The sequence below is a fragment of the Chelonoidis abingdonii genome, chromosome 6 (assembly GCF_003597395.2).
Source record: "Chelonoidis abingdonii isolate Lonesome George chromosome 6, CheloAbing_2.0, whole genome shotgun sequence".
Classification (NCBI taxonomy): domain Eukaryota; kingdom Metazoa; phylum Chordata; order Testudines; family Testudinidae; genus Chelonoidis; species Chelonoidis abingdonii.
In genome coordinates this window covers 93,651,010-93,671,845 of record NC_133774.1, presented here as the reverse complement: position 1 = coordinate 93,671,845, position 20,836 = coordinate 93,651,010, and the positions used below count along the sequence as shown (strand labels likewise).

Sequence of the window (20,836 nt, the reverse complement as noted above, 5' to 3'; positions counted from 1 at the left end):
CAGCTGTTTATATACGAAAAATCCTCTTGAAACACAAACTAGTGAAAAGCAGGTGTAAAAAAGAATCCAGAAACTTCAGGTGGATGGGTGGCAAACAGGGAAGCATGCCAACTGGCAGGATTTCTTAAACAGGCTGCCTTTGCATGACGACAGAGCGACAGGGCTCCATATATACCCCCAATAACACTGTTCCTTTCAACTGACAACATGGAAGAGAGGCAGGCATTGAAGTCCAAAAGCAGATGTTTAAGTTATTTCTGTATTCCTGAGAATGCAAGTATGCAGAAAATTTTCTGCATACGTCAGTGATGTTCCATGTTGCCTGGGCAGTGTTAACATCTTAGAAGCTAGCAGGCTTTAAAAAGGTCTAGTATTCAAATATTTTTTATTGTTCATCAACTCTGCAGAAGAATCTCTGGAGAATCCTGAACATATGCCACTATTCTGCTTCCCCTCTTGGCAAGTAAATCAAATGTTTATGCAGTCCACTTACTGAACACATGTAAGTGAGCCTGAGAGGATGCTAGTCTGTATGTGGTGGGTTTTTTTGGTTTTCGTTTCGGGAGAGGGGAAGGAGAGGGATACCAAATGCACCATAAATTCCACATCACAGGATCTTCGTCAATTACTGTACAACACACATAGGAAGACAGCACAGCCTGTTGACAAACCTAATGATTCAAAGTATTTTAACAAACCTTGGAAGGGATCATACGGGAAGGAATATAGGATTTAAAAAAAAACTACTTAAACAAGGATTCATGCAAACCCTTTCTAACCATTTTGCTTTGCATGGAGTCATGTCCACTCATTTTTTCTCTCAGTGTCTGTTTCTAACAATCTGCAGAAAAGTTAGAACCAAACTCAAGTAAAATCAAGTTTCAGACAGTTTTTAAAACTCGGAGCACTTAGGGTATGTCTTCACTTCAATTAGACACCCATAGCTGGCCCATGCCAGCTGACTTGGGTTCATGGGGCCCAGGCTAAGGGGCTGTTTAATTGTGGTGTACATGTTTGGGTTCAGGCTGCAGCCCAAGCTTGTGGACTCCCAACCTTGCAGGCTCCTAGAGCCCAGAGTCCTAGAGTCTGAGCCCAAATGTCTACCCTGCAATTAAACAGTCCCTTACAGCCCAAACCCAAATCAGATGGCATAGGCCAGCTGCAGGGTTTAATTGCTATATAAATGTACCCTTAGACCAGTGATTCCCAAACTGGGGTTCATGAACCCCTGGGGGTTCATGAAATGTTACAAGGGTTTCTCGGGAAAAAATTCCCTAATGGCGGACAGAGTGGTCCCCAGGAACCCCGGGCACCATGGGGCCAGCAGCCTGGAGCCCCTGGACTTCCAAGAGTTAAGCAGATCAAAGCAAGCATATCTATCACACTGAGGAGATTTAAACTTCAAGACTCCTTATAAGAAATGGAAAGGGAGGGGGATATTTTTTGCTGTTTTTAAAATTAAATAGGCAGCTAGTATTGTTTTTAAAATTATTATGAAGAACAAGTTTAAGCTTTGCTGTAATGTGCGTTGTTCGCCTGGACTGCCCAAAACCTGAAAGCTTGTGTAGGAAGAACTCTTTAAGTTAGGGTATGGCTACACTTGAAATTTCAAAGCGCTTTGAAGTGTGAGCATGGTCGGAGCGCCAGCGCTGGGAGAGAGCTCTCCCAGCGCTGCATGTAAACCATATCCTCTACGGGTGTAGCTTGCAGCGCTGGAAGCCACGTTCCCAGCGCTGCGGCACTGATTACACTAAGGCTTTACAGCGCTGTTTCCTGCAGCGCTCAGGGGGGTGTTTTTTCACACCCGAGCACGAAAGTTGCAGCGCTGTAAAGTGCCAGTGTAGCCATACCCTAGCTTCCTAAATACTTTCATGCTGGTTTCACATCTGATACTCCTTGATGAAACATAGGAGCCTCGTCTTATAACAGGCTTATTCAAAGCAATACAAGTTATGAAAGTGAGATCTTGGAAGAGTGTTGCCATTTTCATAATGTAACAAAAATACTGTAATGATCAATAATAATTAATAAATAGTGTGCAATAAGCATGTCATAAAAACAAATGTTATATTTCCAAGATCACTGCTTTTATAAAATTTATACTCAGGTAAAGGAGAAAAATCCCTGGAAATATTCATTTTTAGGAGGGGGTTTACAAGACGACATTTTAGTGGAAGGGGTTCACAGGTTGTTAAAGTTTGGGAATCACTGCCTTAGACAAACCTGGCCTTTAGTTTAGGTTTCACTGCAACAATGAAAGTCAGGTGAGCTTTGCTTGATTTAAGAGTTTGTTATGAAGTTCTGAACAGGTCTAACTTCTGCATTTCTCTTCATTCTGGACTACCTAACTTCATCTCTTCTCGGGAGCATTAGGTGTGCATGTTCTGAGAGAGCTGCTGCCTGACCCCTTTTGGCTGGCATAGCAAACAAATTACTATACTCCCAGACAGCAATGTCATTAGGAGTGGAGGTGGTGAGAGATTAACAAATTGCAATGGCCCCCTGCCAAGAATATCATTCCAGCTCATCCTAGGAGCCAGGTTGATGTGAACTCTGATTTTGTGCATGGTAATGCAGTGTGTTACCAATCAAGCCACAGAACTGATCTCCATGGATTTTCTTCCTTCTACCATATAATTTCCTTCCATAACAATTATAAAGGCCAGTTGGGCACTAGACCCTATAGTACTGGATGTTTCTCCCCAGTGAGCCAAGTTTACAGAATGGCTACAGTATATCGTACACACACAATTTACTTTAAAAACAAACAAAAGGTTGGACAAATAGCATCCTTGAATACACTCAGCACTGCTGTTGAGGTCAGCAGGAGCCATTCTGGCATAACCAAGGGCAGAATTTACCTCAAGAAGCTTGGCGGGGTGGTTGAGAGAGAAGGAAACCTTATAGATCAACATTTTGGGAGGTGAGAGGAGGGAGTGTTGCTTTCTCTTTATGACTCTTAAAATAGCAAATTCACCCCAAGGACAGATGTGTACAGAAGAGAAAAAAAATGTCATTCTTACTTCTACAAAGACACGTCTACCGTACTTACCAAAGGGGCACCTTTGAGAATTTTCCAATAATACATCAGCGTAAGTTGATCCCATTGGCAAGAAATCTGAAGTGTGCAGCACAAACCTATTGATTGCTAGCTCTGGACGGATTTTTAACCAGTACAAAACGAAACTGGCAGTAGTTCAAGAAACTGGAAACCCTTCAAAGCCTAACACAGCATGTTTCCTTTCACAGGCAGAACTAAGGGCAGTAAAAATGGCAAGGGGGTATACTTAGAACTTGTGCACCATATGTTCTGATGCACTCCACTTACTAATGAAGGTGGAAAACTAAAAGTAATATGCTAGGAGAAAGACTGGGTGCTGTGGCAGCATTCATACTGTGTTGTTCCAAGACAGGCTATTGTATTGCCACATGACAAAACAGAGCATGTTCAGAGATTCCTTCCCACTTCCAGGTATTCTTACTAGATATAAAGAACACTTTTACCATAGTTAAAGAGGAGGAAATTGCAGAGCATCAGTAAGAATCAACAACACTTATCCGGTGTACCTTAAGACTTTCTTACAAGAATCATTATAACCTATTGAATGTATGGCTGCTGAAATATGATAGCTATGTAACATGACTAAATATAGGGATTATGTTTGAATTGTTTTATGTATTATTCAACACCAAGAAATCTAGTCTGATAAAATATGCATAAGAAAACTATTCCCATCCATTCCTGTCTGCTCGTCAATACTGCACTCTGTGAATACAACATCTAGAAAGCTTGGTACTGTGCTGGAGGAAAATTAAATCCCCACATATGCCAGCTGAGATCAAGTAAACAGTCTGCTTAGGGACACAGAGGAGTTTTTTCCATGCTCTTCTCTACTTCTGCTCTATCTAAATCTCACTGGTCAATTAAGTTTAGAACATTATAAATCGTTAGTAGTAAGAACAGCCTATTTTTGCACCATAAGGAAACAGATGTCCCTCATGACAGTGTATCACTGTTTTCTGAATTCTCTGTATTATGCTTACTATTATTCCTAACTTTTTACATAAAGTCTCTATCTAATATACTTCATATAAAATACTCTCTGCCATCCCTCTCCTCCAGTCCCCCAACACAGAAGTTTTTAACTGGAGAGCGTACTATATGATCTGTTTACCAACCACTTCCTTGCTCCTGTTTTCACACTCCTCATCCTCTACTGATCTCAGGTTTTCTTCCGGCTCACCTGGAATCATGATTTCATTTATTTACTGAATACCCTTAATTTATAAAACCGTCTTTTGAATCTGAACCTCTCTGAGATACATTAGATATTGCTGATTTATACAAGAACATAAATGCTTTTTGTTGGATAAAATACACATTAGTTTAAAATCAATCAATAGTTTAAAAAAATTACATAATTGGATTTTTTTTGATAAAAATGCTTTTTGAGATAGTTTTAATTAAGATATTTTTGAGCTATAATGTATCTCATCAGGGAATAGGGATTATAAATTCTAATTCTATAGTATGAGATTATCTTCACGTAATGTTTAAGAAAAGCTTTGTAAATGAGTTCCAGTAGTTCATGGATTAGGGACCCAATGTTATGGGGTTCCAGTGGCTTTTGTATAGATTATTTAGGTTAATCTTTCTATCTACCCAATAGGACTCAGTGCTCAGTCTAGAAGATACCATCAGAAATGCTTAGTTTTGCAGTTCTCAAATTGTGGATTTGTCTCTCCAGGGATAAAAACATTTTTGCTGTTAACAAGCATGTTAATAAATGTAAATAAATATATAGAGGTGAGAAACAGACCTCACCCTTATTTCCCTCTGCAAATTTGTGTACACAGAGTCAATCCCTTACCTCTCTAAAAGTGCAAAGTTTCAAAAAGCTCAATGAATAGAAGATTGTTGGGGGCGGAACAGATGTGGACAAGGAGAAGAAGTCTGGAGATAAATGTGAGAAGGGAGACAGGCAGTAGAAACTAAAGTGAAACTGTTTGAGCAGCACATTCCAGAAGCCTTGAGGTCTTTCTGAGTGTAGCAGCCATCATTGATTTGAGGTCTACCATACCATTCTCTTGCTAGAAGGGAAAACCTATAATGGCAGCAGGCTGTAAAAGAGATCCAGCTTAGGAATAAGAACCATTCAAGAAATATGTGTTTGCTGATGTTTTAAAGAAAGTCACACCAGTGAACTGGTGGAAGTCACTTAAGCACTTGGATTCAGAGACTGCTGAAGTGATAATCTCACTTTTAAGAGCAATAGCTTCTTCTGCCGGTGTGGAAAGAATATTTCCTTCCTTTGGGCAAATTCATTCCAAATTGAGAAATCATTTGGGACCTGAAAAAGCAGGAAAGCCTGTTTCTTTTCCAGACTATGAACAAACAGGAAAATGAAGGTGAAGACAACCGAGTTAGCGGCAGAAGCAATATTCTCATATTGACCTGGCTGACATAGTCAATTTAATTTTTTTGTTTTTTTAAAAACAAAAAATTTCATTTAACTATTTTAGTTAAACAATTTTAACAAAAACAAACCTGATTTTAAAAAACTTGATTGTTTAACAAAATTCAAAAATTCATAAGCTTGTTTTGTTAAAATATTATGTTTGCTGTTGAAGAAAAAAATCCAGAATACATAATGTCGTTGTTTTAGTTAAATAAAAATTTAAATGTCTGTCTGGTGATGTTCGTCTCCTAATATACCATGGCAAGAAAATCCTCCAAATATTTATGATTAACCTGTTGAATTGGAGATATTTATGAAGTGATTGGGAGATGAACAATCTGCTTCATTTACCTTCGGTAAATGAAATAACCAAATAATCATTTGTTTTCTGATATAACTGTAAAACTAATCTGAAAAGTTTTCAAAATAAGTCACTTTAAAAATGTATAGTGTGTACCTTTCTAAAAATGAAACCTACATCTGAGTTGTGAAGAATATGTATTAAGGTTATAACCACCAACTAGAATGCACTTTTATGTAGAAATCCATGATTAAATCGAGTCTTCCTGATTTAAATCAAATCCAACCTGCACATTAATTTGGGGGATTTTTTAAAAGTGTTTATTAGTTATCATTGGTATGATGACACACGTGTGCATGGCCTTTGACAAATAAAATTGCAGGTCCCTGCTGTGAGAAGAGGGCAATTTCGAGTGATCCATTACCTGCCATCCAGCCCCAATTTCCAGCAGCTGGAGGTTCTTGAAGGAACTCTATCTTCCAATCAATACATTTGCTTACAAATTACCTTCTTTTTGGGAGGTGGGGGGCATAGTAGTGTGACAAAGTTCCTCCTCTTGGTGGGTCCTGCGTTTATTGGTGGATTTGCTCGCCTCACAGATTCACCCTGTGGTTTGGGAAACAGCCCAGAGACCTTCCCCTCTAGTAGCGGCCACAGTCCAGTCCAGTTTCTCCTGTGTCTGATCAGGAGTTGGGAGGTTTGGAGGGGAACCCAAGCCCACCCTCTACTCCGGGTTCCAGCCCAGGGCCCTATGGACTGCAGCTGTCCAGAGTGCCTCCTGGTACAGCTACACGACAGCTACAATTCCCTGGGCTACTTCCCCATGGCCTCCTCCCAACACCTTCTTTGTCCTCACCACCGGACCTTCCTCCTGATGTCTGATAACGTTTGCACTTCTCAGTCCTCCAGCAGTATGCCTACTCACTCTCAGCTTCTTGCATGCCTCTTGCTCCCAGTTCCTCACACGCACTTCCTCTCCTCTAGCTCCCTGGCTCCCTCTGGCCTGACTGGAGGGAGCCCTTTTATAGCATCAGAGGGGCCTTAACCAGAGTCAGGTGCTTAACAGCCTCACTTGACTCTTAGCAGATTAATTGGAGTCAGGTGTTCTCATTAGCCTGGAGCAGCCCCTGCTCTGGTGACTCAGGGAACAGAAAACTGCTTATCCAGTGGCCAATATATCCTCCTTCTACTACTCTGCTGTTCCCAACTGGCCTGGGTCTATCACAGTAGATCAAGGAAAACATTAAATATCACCTCTTCAGTCTCACCACATTTTAAAATAATTAAATAGCCTCATATATAAGTAACCTGAACTCTACCACCCAATGGAATGAAACACTACACTGAAGCATTCAGGTTTTTTTTTTTAAAAAAAAAGACTATGCCTTTAAGGGCATGTGGGCAAAATTCTCCCTCCTGTCATAAATAAAGCAGGCTGACAACACTCTTGGGTAAAACAAGCAGCAGATCCCAATGACTGAATTCAAGTCTCCACAGACTCCTGGAAGGAAATCATTGACAATCAAAGTAGTTTTGCTTACTGAACAAGACTTTGTCATCAGTCCATTTATGAAAAAATAATCCAGGCCATAACAACATTTTCAAAGCAACTTGGCTGACTTAGCAGCTAAAGAGCAGGCAAGGTTTTGGAAAATAGGAACCTCAAACAAATGTGAAAAGATTTAATCTAACTTTTTAGAAATCTTTGATTAATTCCGAGTGAATAGAAACCAAAACGTCCAGTTAAATATGAGTGAACACCGTTGCAAAAAAGCAAACATCGTTCTGGGATGTATTATCACTAGGATGACCAGATGGCACATGGGGTGGGTGCGGGGTAATCGGTGCCATATAAAAAAGCTCCAGATATCAGGACTGTCCCTATAAAATCAGGACATCTGGTCAACCTAATTATCACCAGGAATGTTGTAAGCAAGACACGAGAAGTAATTTTTCTGCTCTACTCTGTGCTGATTAGGCCTCAACTGGAATATTGTGTCCACTTCTGGGGGCCACATTTCAGGAAAGATATGGACAAATTGGAGAAATTCCAGAGAAGAGTAACAAAGTGATTATAAGTCTAAAAACATGATCTATGAGAGATGATTGAAAAAATTGGGTTTGTTTAGACTGGAGAAGAGAAGATTGAGAGGCGACAAAACAGTTTTCAAGTACATAAAAGGTTGTTACAAGGAAGACGGTGAAAAATTATTCTCCTTAACCTCTGAGGGTAGGACAAGAAGCAATGGGCTTAAATCGCAGCAAGGGAGGTTTAGGTTGGAAAACTTCCTATCAGGGTGGTTAAGCACTGGAATAAATTGCCTAGGAAGGCTGTGAAATTGCTATCATCTTAGAAGATTTCTAAGAACAGGTTAGACAAACACCTGTCAGGGATGGTCTAGATAATACTCAGTCCTGCCAGGAGTCTAGGGGACTGGACTACATGACGTCTTGAGGTCTCTTTCAGTCCTACGATTCTGTGTCACTCTCCTTTTCCCTCCCACCTCACTCTTTTTCGCTCCCTTCTGGGGGAGAGGGGAGAAGATGGACGTGGGGACAGGACAGGGGAGGGGGAGAAATAAAAAGGACTTTTTAAAATAGGACTACCCTTAAATTAACTGATAGCCAAATGTCACGTGTTGTAATTTTCTGCTTGACTGTTGCTGGTATTTAGCAGCCCACTGAAATTATCCAACATTTGAGATTACTGGACTGAACTGATCGTATAAGCCTGTGTCTACACATAAAACACTAAAGCAGTACAGACGCTGCAATGCAGCTGCACCTCTGTAGAATTTCTGTGTAGACACTTACTACAGCAATGGGAGGGGATACTCCCGTCACTGTAGACAATCCAATTCCCTGAGAGGAGGTAGCTAGGTCGATGGAAGAATTCTTATGCTGACCTAGTACTGTTTACACACGGAGTTAGTTCGATTTTAACTAAGTCTCTCGTGGGGAGGAGGAGGTGGATTTTTCATACCCCCGAGATACATTCAATGTCTATGTAACTTTTCAGTGTGGACCAGCCTTCACACTGCATTGCCACAAGGCAGAAGACTCCAACTTGATTGCCACTGTGTCTTGTTTCTATAGTCTGAAAAGGATTGGGTGCACAACAGAGCCAGAGTACTCAGTTCTTTTCATGAGGGAAGGATGCAATGAATCACTCCAGAGATGTTGTCAGGCATCTGGTTTTAGTCTTAACCGAGAAAGTCTGTAGTCATAATGAAGGGCCTTGATAGTAAGTGCTGCAGAGTATCAGAAGTATTGATCATAGTGTCAACTATCAGAGGGGTAGCCGTGTTAGTCTGAATCTGTAAAAGCAGCAGAGAATCCTGTGGCACCTTATAGACTAACAGACGTTTTGGATCATGAGCTTTTGTGGGTGAATACCCACTTTGTCAGATGAATGTAGTGGAAATTTCCAGGGGCAGGTATATATGTATATATATGCTAGCAAGCAAGCTAGAGATAACGAGGTTAGTTCAATCAGGGAGGATGAGGCCCTGTTCTAGCAGTTGAGGAAAACCAAGGGAGGAGCTAGCATATATATACCTGCCCCTGGAAATTTCCACTATATTCATCTGATGAAGTGGGTATTCACCCGCGAATGCTCATGATCCAAAACGTCTGTTAGTCTATAAGGTGCCACAGGATTCTCTGCTGCTTGATCATAGTGTGGAGTTCTCAGGGCTTCAGCAAGGACACAGAGGACTCTCTTGCACCAGGAAACAAACAAAACAAACAACACAATTCATGGCCATTTCAAAGCAGGGTACCAAGACACAAAGTGGTCTGTTAGCACTTACATTTCATTTGCTTGGAGATAGACTTGTTGGGCTCAAGCCAGTGCTGAAAAGAAAGAGCAGAGGTCAGCAGTTAACGTGTTGTACAGTACAGGACATACTTAAAATTAAGAGGCTGTGATAAACTGACAATATTTTCATTTTCCAGTGAAAACTAATTTATAGGGGGCACTTCAAAGGTAGAGAAAACAACTTCATTGTGTAACAGTATAACCATGGTAGAGAGAGAGAGTATGGCACAATTATACACATGAATGATGTTCTAATAATAGAGCAAGAATTGCTATTTATTTGGCATGACAAAACAAGCATTCCAAAGAGATCCATTCAAGCAGAGTAGCTCCACTGATCAGTCCCCAGCAGAGATTTAGACCTTACTTTTTTCTCCTCTGTTCCAAAGGAGATGTACATGTTTGTGAAATAAGGACAGAGAACATTCAGAATCTAAAACCTATATTTGCTAATCCCATTAGTGAACTGGATACTTAGTACAGTCTTCACAGCTGCTGCATATACTAAATCTTACCGTCTCAACCCACATCAGCGTACAAGTCCCTATCCTTTTCCAGCAAGAACTGGAAACTTGATCAAAAACAAAAATGGGAAAGGACAAAGAATACATTTTAAATTGAATGGTGTTGCTAATAGGATCATACAATGCACAGTGGGTGATTGTGGACATGTTTTGGTCTCTTCACAGCCCATGGGGTACAGGGTAATAATGGCTAACATTAGTAAATTTTTTTCTGCTTTGGAACAACAAACAATATGAGGTTGGGGAGGTGGGGGGAGATTTTCAGTCCTGCAGGATGGACTCATACCTATACAAATATCTTGGACTCAAATCTCAGCAATAGATGGACTAGGCAGGCACTTAAATAGCAATTGCAACAACATTGAGCTGAGCCACTGAGGCAGCCGTTTTGACTGATGTATGGATGGGTTGATACTCAATTGTCACTTTTGCCCATGGTCAGCCACCTTTCCACTGAGATTTTTCCTGTACATGAAAAATCTCCACATTAAAATGAGATTTGTGCTGCAGCAGCAGTTGGTCAGCAAGTGTGCTGTTCAGCTTTACTAACCATAATCAACACTGTGGGGCCTCGCATCACAGGGCTCTTTTTAACTCATTCCCAGGGGCAGCTCCAGGCACCAGCGCAGCAAGCATGTGCCTCGGGCGGCAAGCCACGGAGGGTGGTCTGCTGGTCACTGTGAGGGCAACAGTTAGGCTGCCTTTGGCAGCATTTCTGTGGGAGGTCCTTCGGTCCACGGCTTCAGTGGTAATTCGGCAGTGGGTAGGACCAAGGCGCGGACTGGCAGATCACCCACAGAACCGCTGCTGAATCTGCATGACTGGCGGACCTCCTGCAGAAACGCCGCTGAAGGCTGCCTGACTGCTGTGCTTGGGGTGGCAAAAAACAAAGCCACCCCTGCTCATTCCATGCTAGCTCAAAAATCAACCTCTAAAATTTCAGCAGTACTTGTGGCACCTTAGAGACTAACATTTATTTGAGCATAAGCTTTCGAATGTGTTAGTCTCTAACGTGCCACAAGTACTCCTGTTCTTTTTGCTGATACAGACTAACATGGCTGCTACTCTGAAACCTTTAAAAGTTCTACAGAGGAACTAAGCAATGTAAAAAAAAATACTAAGAGAAAGGGACTTTTTCCAGTGCCTACAATGTCTGTAGTATTGCCTGTCATAGCTATTGTAATGGTACCAAGATGCAGAACAAGCTCAAGGTAATTTACAGCACTTGCTAATAGGGAGGTACAGTAATTTAATTTAAAAAACAAACTGGCGATTGCCTGAAAGCAGCTAAATTCAGCTGAAATTAGTGGTGGCGTGGGTTCTCATGTACAATCACTAACAAAAGACAAGTGCCTCTAATGCAGGGGTTCTCAAACTGGGGGTCAGGACCCCTCGGGGGCTTGTGAGGTTATTACATGGGGGGTCGCGAGTTGTCAGCCTCCACCCCAAACTGCGCTTTGCCTCCAGCATTTATAACGATGTTAAATATATTAAAAAAATGCTTTTAAATTTATAAGGGAGGGTCACACTCAGTGGCTTGCTATGTGAAAGGGGTCACCAGTAAAAACGTTTGAGAGCCACTGCTCTAAAAACCATATCAAGCATCACTGGCAATGGCAGTATTCTGGGTGGCAGCCACTGCTCCATAGATGTGTTAGTGTGATCTGGAAGCTCAACCCTAGCTGCCTCAAAAAGAAACCCATTTCTCCTCCCTGACATATCCCACACCACATTTCATCTTAGGGCAGAGGAAGTTGGAGAAAACAATTAAGTCTGGAATAAATAAATAAAAAACAGAAAAGCAGTTTAACTATGGTGTTCAAAAAGAGTGCTCGTCACTAACTTACTGGAAAATGTACTCACATTTATTTGACAACTCCCCCACCCCCAACTCCATCTACAAAACAGCTTGGATTACACATGAAAAAAAACATTCTTCACCTTGCACTGGAATAATGCATTTTAAAGAATTTCTTGGTGAAAAGTAGGTGATTACTGGAAAAACTAAAGATACATATTCTAAGGAGTTTGCAGTAGGATGTACATAACCCATGCCAAAGTAGTAGGGAAGAGATTAACAAGGAGCTCATTAGAGTAGGGATATAAGGAACTTGCACTCTCTCCCATCTCCACCCAGCCAGGGTCAGGAAGCTCCTGGGCCCAGATTCGGATAGCAAGGAGACACTTGGAAAGTGACAAACCCTGCTGACTTGGTTTACAAGAGAATCTGAGAGTTAAGAAATGTTCCTTTTACCCTTGACTGAAGCAAACTGTTTTTGTTTGCCATTTTCTTTTCAAAAGGCCAGGCTGAAGTAAGTGTCTCTGCTGTTTCTCATACACTGTGCCAGGACTGAAAAACACTGTACACATAGCTCTGTGTGCCTTAAAATGCTAGGATGCAGATTTATTTCATGTGTCACAAACACCAAAAGAAAAAAAGTGTTTTGCTCAGATTTGACTTTCAGTTAAATATTGCAGCTTCTATTATTTACCAAGCAAAACTGAGGGTAATTCATCAAATTAGATTTTTTGCTTCAAGGTTAACGAGGGATCAAAACAGTGCTTAAAAAGATAAAATTTCTGTGGTAATCTTCCATCAGTGGGGTTCAGGGGAATTTAAGGATAGCTTGTTTGAGTATGCACGTGGAGTAAGCATTCAATTGGATGTGTGACATCTCAGCAGTTACATCAGCTTTTTCTGCAGGTGTATTGGTGGAGATTTTCAAAAGCATAGACAACCTAACTATTGTTTGTTGTTGAAGACTTTGAAAGTCTTCACCACTGTATATTTTTTGAATGCTCTATGTAGAGTTTTTAAAGGTTCTCTCAATATCTCTCTTCCACCTTTGCAGAAATAGATATTAACCTAGACTACACCTCAGAGTATTCATGTTATATTTAGTCTCAGACTATGAAATAGCTTTTCTATTTAGGACCAAATTAAGGCTTCTACATGTGAGGACGGGGAGATGTATTTCTCAGCAAAGGGTGCCTGCAGACTTGAGCTGTTTGGGAATTCTCACAATGTGTTTTGCTGCAGAAAGTCTCCCAAAATTTTCTTTGGGAAAATTTCAAATTGTACTGAAATTTTTCAAATTTCGCCTGGAAAACTGAAACAAAATGTTTTGTTTAAGATAAGGGTTTGGGGTTTTTTTAAGCCAAATTAAAGAATGTTTTCAAGTCAGTTTGACATTAAACTCTGTTCACCTGCGCTGCTGCACTCCCTCATGGAAGACAATTTTAGTGCCTCATGTCCCTATTCTTCTCTATGGACAGGACTCCCTGGCTGGACTGCATCTCCTTTGATACACTGCGGTCTCCCCTCTGGCTGAACCGCCATATTGCATCATGGGTAAAGTTAGATTTTTTTTGTCACAGGTATGTTTATGAAAAGTCAGAGACAGGTCATTGGCATTAAACAAAAATTCACAGAAGCCCATGACCTATCCCTGACTTTTACTAAAAATATTCGGGGGTAGGGGGGAGAAAAGAGGGGAAAACTAACAATGGGAGCCCTGCCAGGGGCTGATCACCAGCCACTGCTGCAGGCCCACCACTCCTTCTGCAGTGTTGACTCAGACCGGCCGCTGCTCCAGCCCCAGCTGCTGCTCCTGCTGCAGGGATTGACCACCGGCCCCAGCAGCTGCTGTTCTGGCCCTAGGCCCTACTCCAATCCCACCACTGCACCTGCATGGGGGCTGACAGCTGCTCTAGCCCCACCATCACAGCTGGCTAAAGACGAAGAAGTCACGGAGGTCTGTTGAAATCATGGAATCCGTGACCTCTGTGACAGAATCGGATCCTTAATCATGAGAAACCCATTGCCATAATGCAATACAGGAGATGGAGTCCTACCAGGGAATCTGGCCCATAGAAAAGAATGGAAGCATGGGGCATCTAAATTATAACTCTCATGTGGCAACTCAGCAGCTCAGGCAGACACAATTTAATATCAACTCTAGCCAACATTAAATATTTTGATTCAGGAGTGTTAAAATATCTAGTTTCTAGCAAAAATGTTGAAATGAGATATTCTGACATTGATAAATCAATTTTTTTCTAAATTTTCCTTTCCAGAAAAAAATTTCGATATTTTGACCATTTGTCCCAATTTAGGGGAAAAACAACAATGTGAAAATGTCAGAATTTCATGCAGAATAGAAATTCCAATTTTTAACCAGCATTACTGGAGACATTCGGAGGCCACTGATGGTCCCTGTGACACTTACAGAACAACGTGAATGACCTAATCTTATTCAGACCAACTCCTTTCATTCATTCTAGTTGTCAGGCAAGTATACTAACTGAACAATTTAGTAACTACAGGATCTCTGAATGTTAAAGCAATTTGACCCCTATTTTCCTTCCCTAGGATGCACCCATAACTGCAGTGCTTCTCATTACGTGCTGTATTTTTAACTAAAAAGGTCTTTACTTTCTAATGGCCTGTTGACACTTAAAAAGCTGCAAAAGTGCAGCTGCACCACTGGAGCGCTTCAGTGAAGACGCTACCCACACCAATGGGAGAGCTTTCTTGTTTGCGTAGGTAATCCACCTTCCTGAGAGACAGTAGCTATGTTGACAGGAGAAGCCTTCCCGTCGACATAATGCTGTTGCTGTCTATGCCGTGAGTTAGGTCACTCAAGTGCGTCACTCAGGGATGTGGATTTTCCACAGCCCTGAGCGATGCAGTTATACCAACATAAATTGCTAGTGTAGACTAAGCCTAAAAAGTATTCATCTCTGATCAGCAGATAAGTGGCACTGAGTAGCTATTTACAACACCAGGTGTCCTCTCATTGATCCACAATGCTGATGTGTTATGCATGCTGCCACAGCAAAAAATTCATGCTTAAAAAGGACACCACAGGGCTAAAAGAACAATTTTAAAATACATATTATTTAACCCATAAAGCACCAGAACCACATAAATATAAATGAAATAATCAGTTTGTTAAATAAAAAATTAACTGACATATGAGGCCAGATTATGCGTAGCACTTATTTATATATCTGAGAGATTGAGGAGGTAGGACAGTGGGGTAAGGAGAGTGCAAGGAGCCTCCCAATCTTCCTCTCAGGGACCTTGTAAGGGTCAGGTATACTTGCAGTCCCTGTAGCTCTCAACACCACCTCACACTGCTCCAAGACCATGGCCTAGCAAAACTCTACAGCAGCCCATAGGGTGGGAAAACAGCATAGAGTCCAATGTTGCAATCTCCTGCTACTCTCCTTTGGGGACTCCACGCTGTCCCCAAAATAGGGATGTATCTTAAAAAAAAAAAAAGCTAAATTAAGCCCATAAAAAGAGAGTTATTGGTGAACAAATCATGGACCAACAACGGGAACCTGGGCCCTGACCCAAAACCAAGTGAAGTCAATGGGAAGCCTCCCATTGACTCCAGGGCACTTTGGATCAGGCCTCTGTTTTGCCAGGATGCGGAAGGGGGAAATTTAACAAATAACATGAATGCTGGTCATATTCAGAAGACAGTGTTCAATCACATACTCAGGAGTGCATGTGGCTGAATGGGATTACAAGGAGACCACCAGATTTCCTAACTACCGCTAAATACAGATTGGCTGGAATGTAGTGACACCCATTCATGCAACAGTCATTTTATTATAATTTTGGATGCTATAGGGAAGCAGTTTCCTGGACTTTTCAAAGTGGAAGCAGTTTGCGTCTGTTCATAGAAGGGGTAACAAGAATTATCTGAAGCAGGAACAGTGAAACAAAAACAAAAAAACCCCAAAAGCCTCTGTTATAAATTATAGCTTCACTGAGTTTTGGGATAGAAGCAGAGACTGGAGATTGTTATCAAGATGTCACAAACAGAAATACAGTAAGACCCTGAGTTATACTTCCTGATCTCAGTCATATGACTTGAGTCAGGACTGCAAAAGTTTGGGTCTGTCACATAACAGAGGTCAGTATTCACTATACAGTTGTATCATCTTGTTTTGTGCCTAAGAAACCAAGTTTGTCCATTTTAAACAGGACAACCAGATGCAAAGAGCACAAGGACACATAGAAGATATACTGCATTACTGAAAAACTACTGAAGATGGAACAAAATTAGAGTCTTTTATCCAAACTTAAACCCAAAGCTAAACTTTAAGATAAATATCATCCTGCACCCCTTCTTTGAAAAAACAAAAAAAAACCCTTTTAGCCATAATGCAGCTCCTTTCTTCAGGTCATTGTCAAGAACAGAGACAGAAAAGGCTAAAACAGTAACAGCAGCTACAGCTAGTACAGGGCTCCAGGCACAGACGGGGGAAATTCGTGGGTGCCCACTTTATGCTGGCAGAGCTGATGCAAAATCATTAACACCAGCTTCAAGTGTCCCACAGGCAATATCCACAGTTTAAGGGGGCTACCCAGCAGGTCTGGAGCCTTGATACTAGCTCTGCATCCCCAGCAGGAGCTCCTAATATAGGAAGCATGTCAGGGGCTTTCCACAGCAGGCCAGGAACGAGCTGTAGGCAGAGAGGAGTGTGCTGTTACAACCCAGCTATTCTGCATTGATATAACAGCCCATAGGGCCATCCTACAGGGACATTCATTAGGGCAGCACCCAGCAGACCCAGAATAGGGGAGGCACAAGCCAATCCTTCTCAGTCCCTGCATTGGCTTCTTCACCAGACCAGCAATGAATCTGTTCCAGAAGGAGCTACAAGAACAAGATCAGCAGTGCTAGTGGCCTTCAGCTGTGTTGAAAACCAGCAGTGTGGCGTGGCAGATATTCTTTGTACAAACCTGAAATATCACACAAGCTGCATATGCATACCGTAATGCCACATGGGAGAAACCCAGTGTCACTGTAGTTGAATCCTCTCCAAAATCACATACTCCTATTTAAATTCATGATGAGCACCACTTGGTGCAGCAAAAGAAGCTGCTTGTGTGGTCCAAGCCTAGTCCCCTTGTGCCTATTTCCCTAGGCCAGCACATATTCTGAATCACTTCCCCGAGGAAAGAAACATTGTGACGCAATCTCTCTTCCCCTCTCCCACTCCTCCATGCCATCCAGTTTGCATACAGCTGGCACTCCTACCCCTAGGATCACAGACTGCTGGTATTTTTCTTCAGGAGGAAAAACATTGAATGATCCATAGCCATCAAGCAGAGCACATAGTTAACCCATGGTTTAAAGTACATACCCACAACTGTCAATTCAGACAGTAGTTCAGGAGCATTCTTTCATTCCTAGCTTGTGGATGTTGCTATTCGAGAACTTAGCACAAGTAATGCCTTCCATCATATCCAGCTGCTCAGGAGACTCCACCCATCTTGGAGGACAATGACCTGGCCTCAGTTATTCACACCTTTGTCATTTTACATTAATGCAGTATAACTGGGCATGAAGCCTTCAGCTCTTAGGAAACTCCAGTGCTACAGAATACTGCACTCTGTAGCACATCTCTTCAGCAACACAAACTACCATGAGATCACATTAGTCCTCTGCCTTCTAAATTTTCTGAGGGGCCTGTCATAAACAGATAGCTAAGGGTTAATGTTTCTTTTACCTGTAAAGGGTTAACAAAGGGAACCAAACACCTGACCAGAGGACCAGTCAGGAAACCGGATTTTTCAAAGCTCAAGGAGGGAATTTTTGGGGTGTGTGTCCTTTGTCTGTGTCTCTAGTGCTCTCTCGGGCTGAGAGAGGATCTCCTACACTTCAGGCTTTCTAATCTTCTGTTTTCCAGTTGTAGTACAGGTATAAGACAATATAGGTTTTTACATTGTTTTTGTATTTACATGTGGTAGTTTGCTGGAATGTTTAAATTGTATTTCTTTTGGATAAGGCTGTTTATTCAGTTGTTTTCTTTTAAGCCAATGCCTGTATATTATCACCTTGATACAGAGACATTTTATGTCTTTTCTTTCTTTTATATAAGCTTCTTTTTAAGACCTGTTGGATTTTTCCTAGTGGGGCTTAAGGGATTGAGTCTGCAGCTCACCAGGAATTGGTGGGGGAGAAGACAGGGGAAGAGAAAATCTTTGTGTTAGAGTTACAAAGCTTGCATTGCAGGGACTCTGAGGGAGGGTGAAAGAAACTGACTCTCTGATTGCATTTCAAGGAATTGAAACAGGGTAATTCCTAGAGTACCCGAGGTGGGAAGATCTGAGAGGAGGTAAAGAGGGGGAAGGGAAGGGGTATTTCCGTTTGTTGTGAGACTCAGGGCATCTGAGTCTTGGGGTCCCCCAGGGAAGGTTTTGGGGAGACCAGAGTGAGCCAGACACTGGAATTTCTGGCTGGTGGCAGCACTATCAGATCTAAGCTGGTAATTAAGCTTAGAGGAATTTATGCTAGTACCTCATATTTGAGCTCTAAGGTTCAGATTGAGGAATTATACTATGACAGGTCCAGCCTGTGTCTGTGCAATGAACACCCCCAGGAATCAAGGACCATCATAAACCTCATCACATTCCACTCTAAGAGCAAGGCACATGTCTTTAACCATGACTTCTCTAATATATATATACACATAGCTAGGGCCGGCTCCAGGCACCAGCCCAGCAAGCAGGTGCTTGGGGCAGCACGTCTGGCTCTTCGGCGGCGGGTCCCTCACTCCCTCTCGGAGTGAAGGACCAGCCGCCTGAATTGCCGCCGAAGACTGAAGCGGCGCTGGTAGTGCTGCAGTTCACGGCTTTTTTTTCCCCCCCTCCTTCTCTTTTTGCTGCTTGGGGCAGCAAAAACCCTGGTGCCAGCTCTGTACACAGCAACAAGTACATTTAAACAAACAACAACAAACTACCAAAACAAGATACTCCTCCACACATACTTATCCCCTTATGGAGAGCATGAGAGAACACACACGACAGATATTAGTCAGTTTATTCTTAGGCACGCTGAATCATATCCAGATTGAAGCAATTGTCACATTTACAGAGAAAGTAACTATGCAGTTGGGCCTATGTGAAACTCTAGCAGCAGAATTCACAACTCTGGAGAAACAATTCTGCAGCAGCAAGAACTTTACTTTTTAGGTATCAGATTTTAATATTAAATGTTCAAAAAATGTTCTGTGCATTATTTGCTGCCCACCTCAACACTATTTTCATATGGGATCTGTGCTTGTTTTGGCTTTGCTAGTAGGATAAAATGCAATGTTACTTTTTAACAAATACAAATGGTAAGGCTTTGCTTCTGCAAGCATGCAAGTTAGTCTAAAATTTCACCACTTTGTTGGCATATAGGGCACTGAAGCATCTTGTCAAACATATGATGCTAAATAATTTATACACTGAGATGGTTTATCATAAATCAAGTTCTAAAGAGCTCTTAGTCAAACCACCAGACTCCATAGCTTTAAAAAGAAGAAAATCTTATTTTAATAATGCAAGAACACAATCTTGATCTCACATAATGGACCTGATGCACTCTGTTTATAGACTTTGTTTGAATTTATTTATTCTTGTTTTATTATAAGAAACAACAAAACAGTCAGCAGACATTATGAAAAATAGGAGCTTTCTTCCTTGCAGAAGCTGGAAGAATAGTGTGACAATTGGGAAGCCTCTTCTACAGATTACAATTGCTTGCAGGTGGCAGTCGCTGAGCAGTACTTGTGCTGCTGCCATTGGCACTACCCTCTGAACTGAGGGTGAACTGTGATTTCATGCTTTCCACAACCTTTCTGTATCTCCATAGCTTCATACCTCACAATATAATTCATCTGCTGGGACCTCACTTTTTATTAGCACAAGTGACTAATCTCAGAAAGCTGAAATATACAGTTTTCCATACTTTCATTTGTGTATGTAAAGCTATGACTCCAACACCACCACTTCAAATTTACTGCTCCAGCTATTTTTTGTTGAGCTGCATATTTCTGAACTTCATCCAGTATTTTCAAGGAGAGTTTACAATGTCTGGGCCCCAGCAGGTTATGTGATACAGTGCCGACCATTTCACATTGCTTGAATAACTAAAGTTGAAAGAACACAATAAAACAGAGCATGGAAAGGGGAAAGGAGAACTGACACATGGTGGAGTTTCTAAATAAAAAGAGTGTTGCTCTCAGTGTGTCATCCATGGCACTTAAGTATAGCTCACAAGAGTGTCTCTTATAATTCCACATGAGGCCGGCTCTAGGCACCAGCATTCCAAGCATGTGCTTGGGGCAGCATTTTTCAAGGGGAGGCATTCCGGCCCTTTGAGGGTGGCACTCTAGCTTTTTTTTTTTTTTTGCGTGCTTCGGCAGCAGCGCTCCAGCTTATTTATTTATTTATTGCTTGAGGAGGAAAAAAAACCTGGAGCCGGCCCTGATTCCACAGCATTAATATATTTACCTGAGAGGTTTAGGATCACACCAAAAAAAGCCAGAATTAGAGTCTAATTAGAAACAGATATCCCTCTGTTTATGCTGATGTTTAAACATTAAAATATATTATTGTTTCTGCTCATTCTAATTTGGGGTAAATAGCTACAGTTTTACTGCTTATGAAGGATTAACTACATTGATCTGAGCTATTGCTAATTAAGACTGTTCTAATAAGGCAAGTGATGTGCAAGTGGCCCAAACACAGCTTAGCAATGCAACTTCTACAGGATTCCATTCTATAGGTCCAACCAGGGGGTGCTAATCATGCTGATTTTTGCCAAACTTATTTGATTTGTGGTGCTGACAAGTATTCGCTGAGAGCTACACTGAGATTATCAAACTCATTTTCACTTTTGACCCATACCCAATTCCAGCCTATTGTAGGTCTCTGGAGAGA

The 20,836-nt window shown here is 41.6% G+C and overlaps 1 protein-coding gene across 1 annotated transcript in view; it reads right to left on the bottom strand.

Moving 5' to 3' along the window:
• FRMD3 (FERM domain containing 3) overlaps window positions 1–20,836 on the bottom strand; it is a 229,575-nt gene that overhangs the window by 100,850 nt on the left and 107,889 nt on the right. Inside the window, exon 3 of the mRNA XM_075067252.1 lies at window positions 9,573–9,615. Coding sequence (XP_074923353.1) covers window positions 9,573–9,615 — 43 coding nt within the window. The remainder of the gene's footprint in view (window positions 1–9,572; window positions 9,616–20,836) is intronic.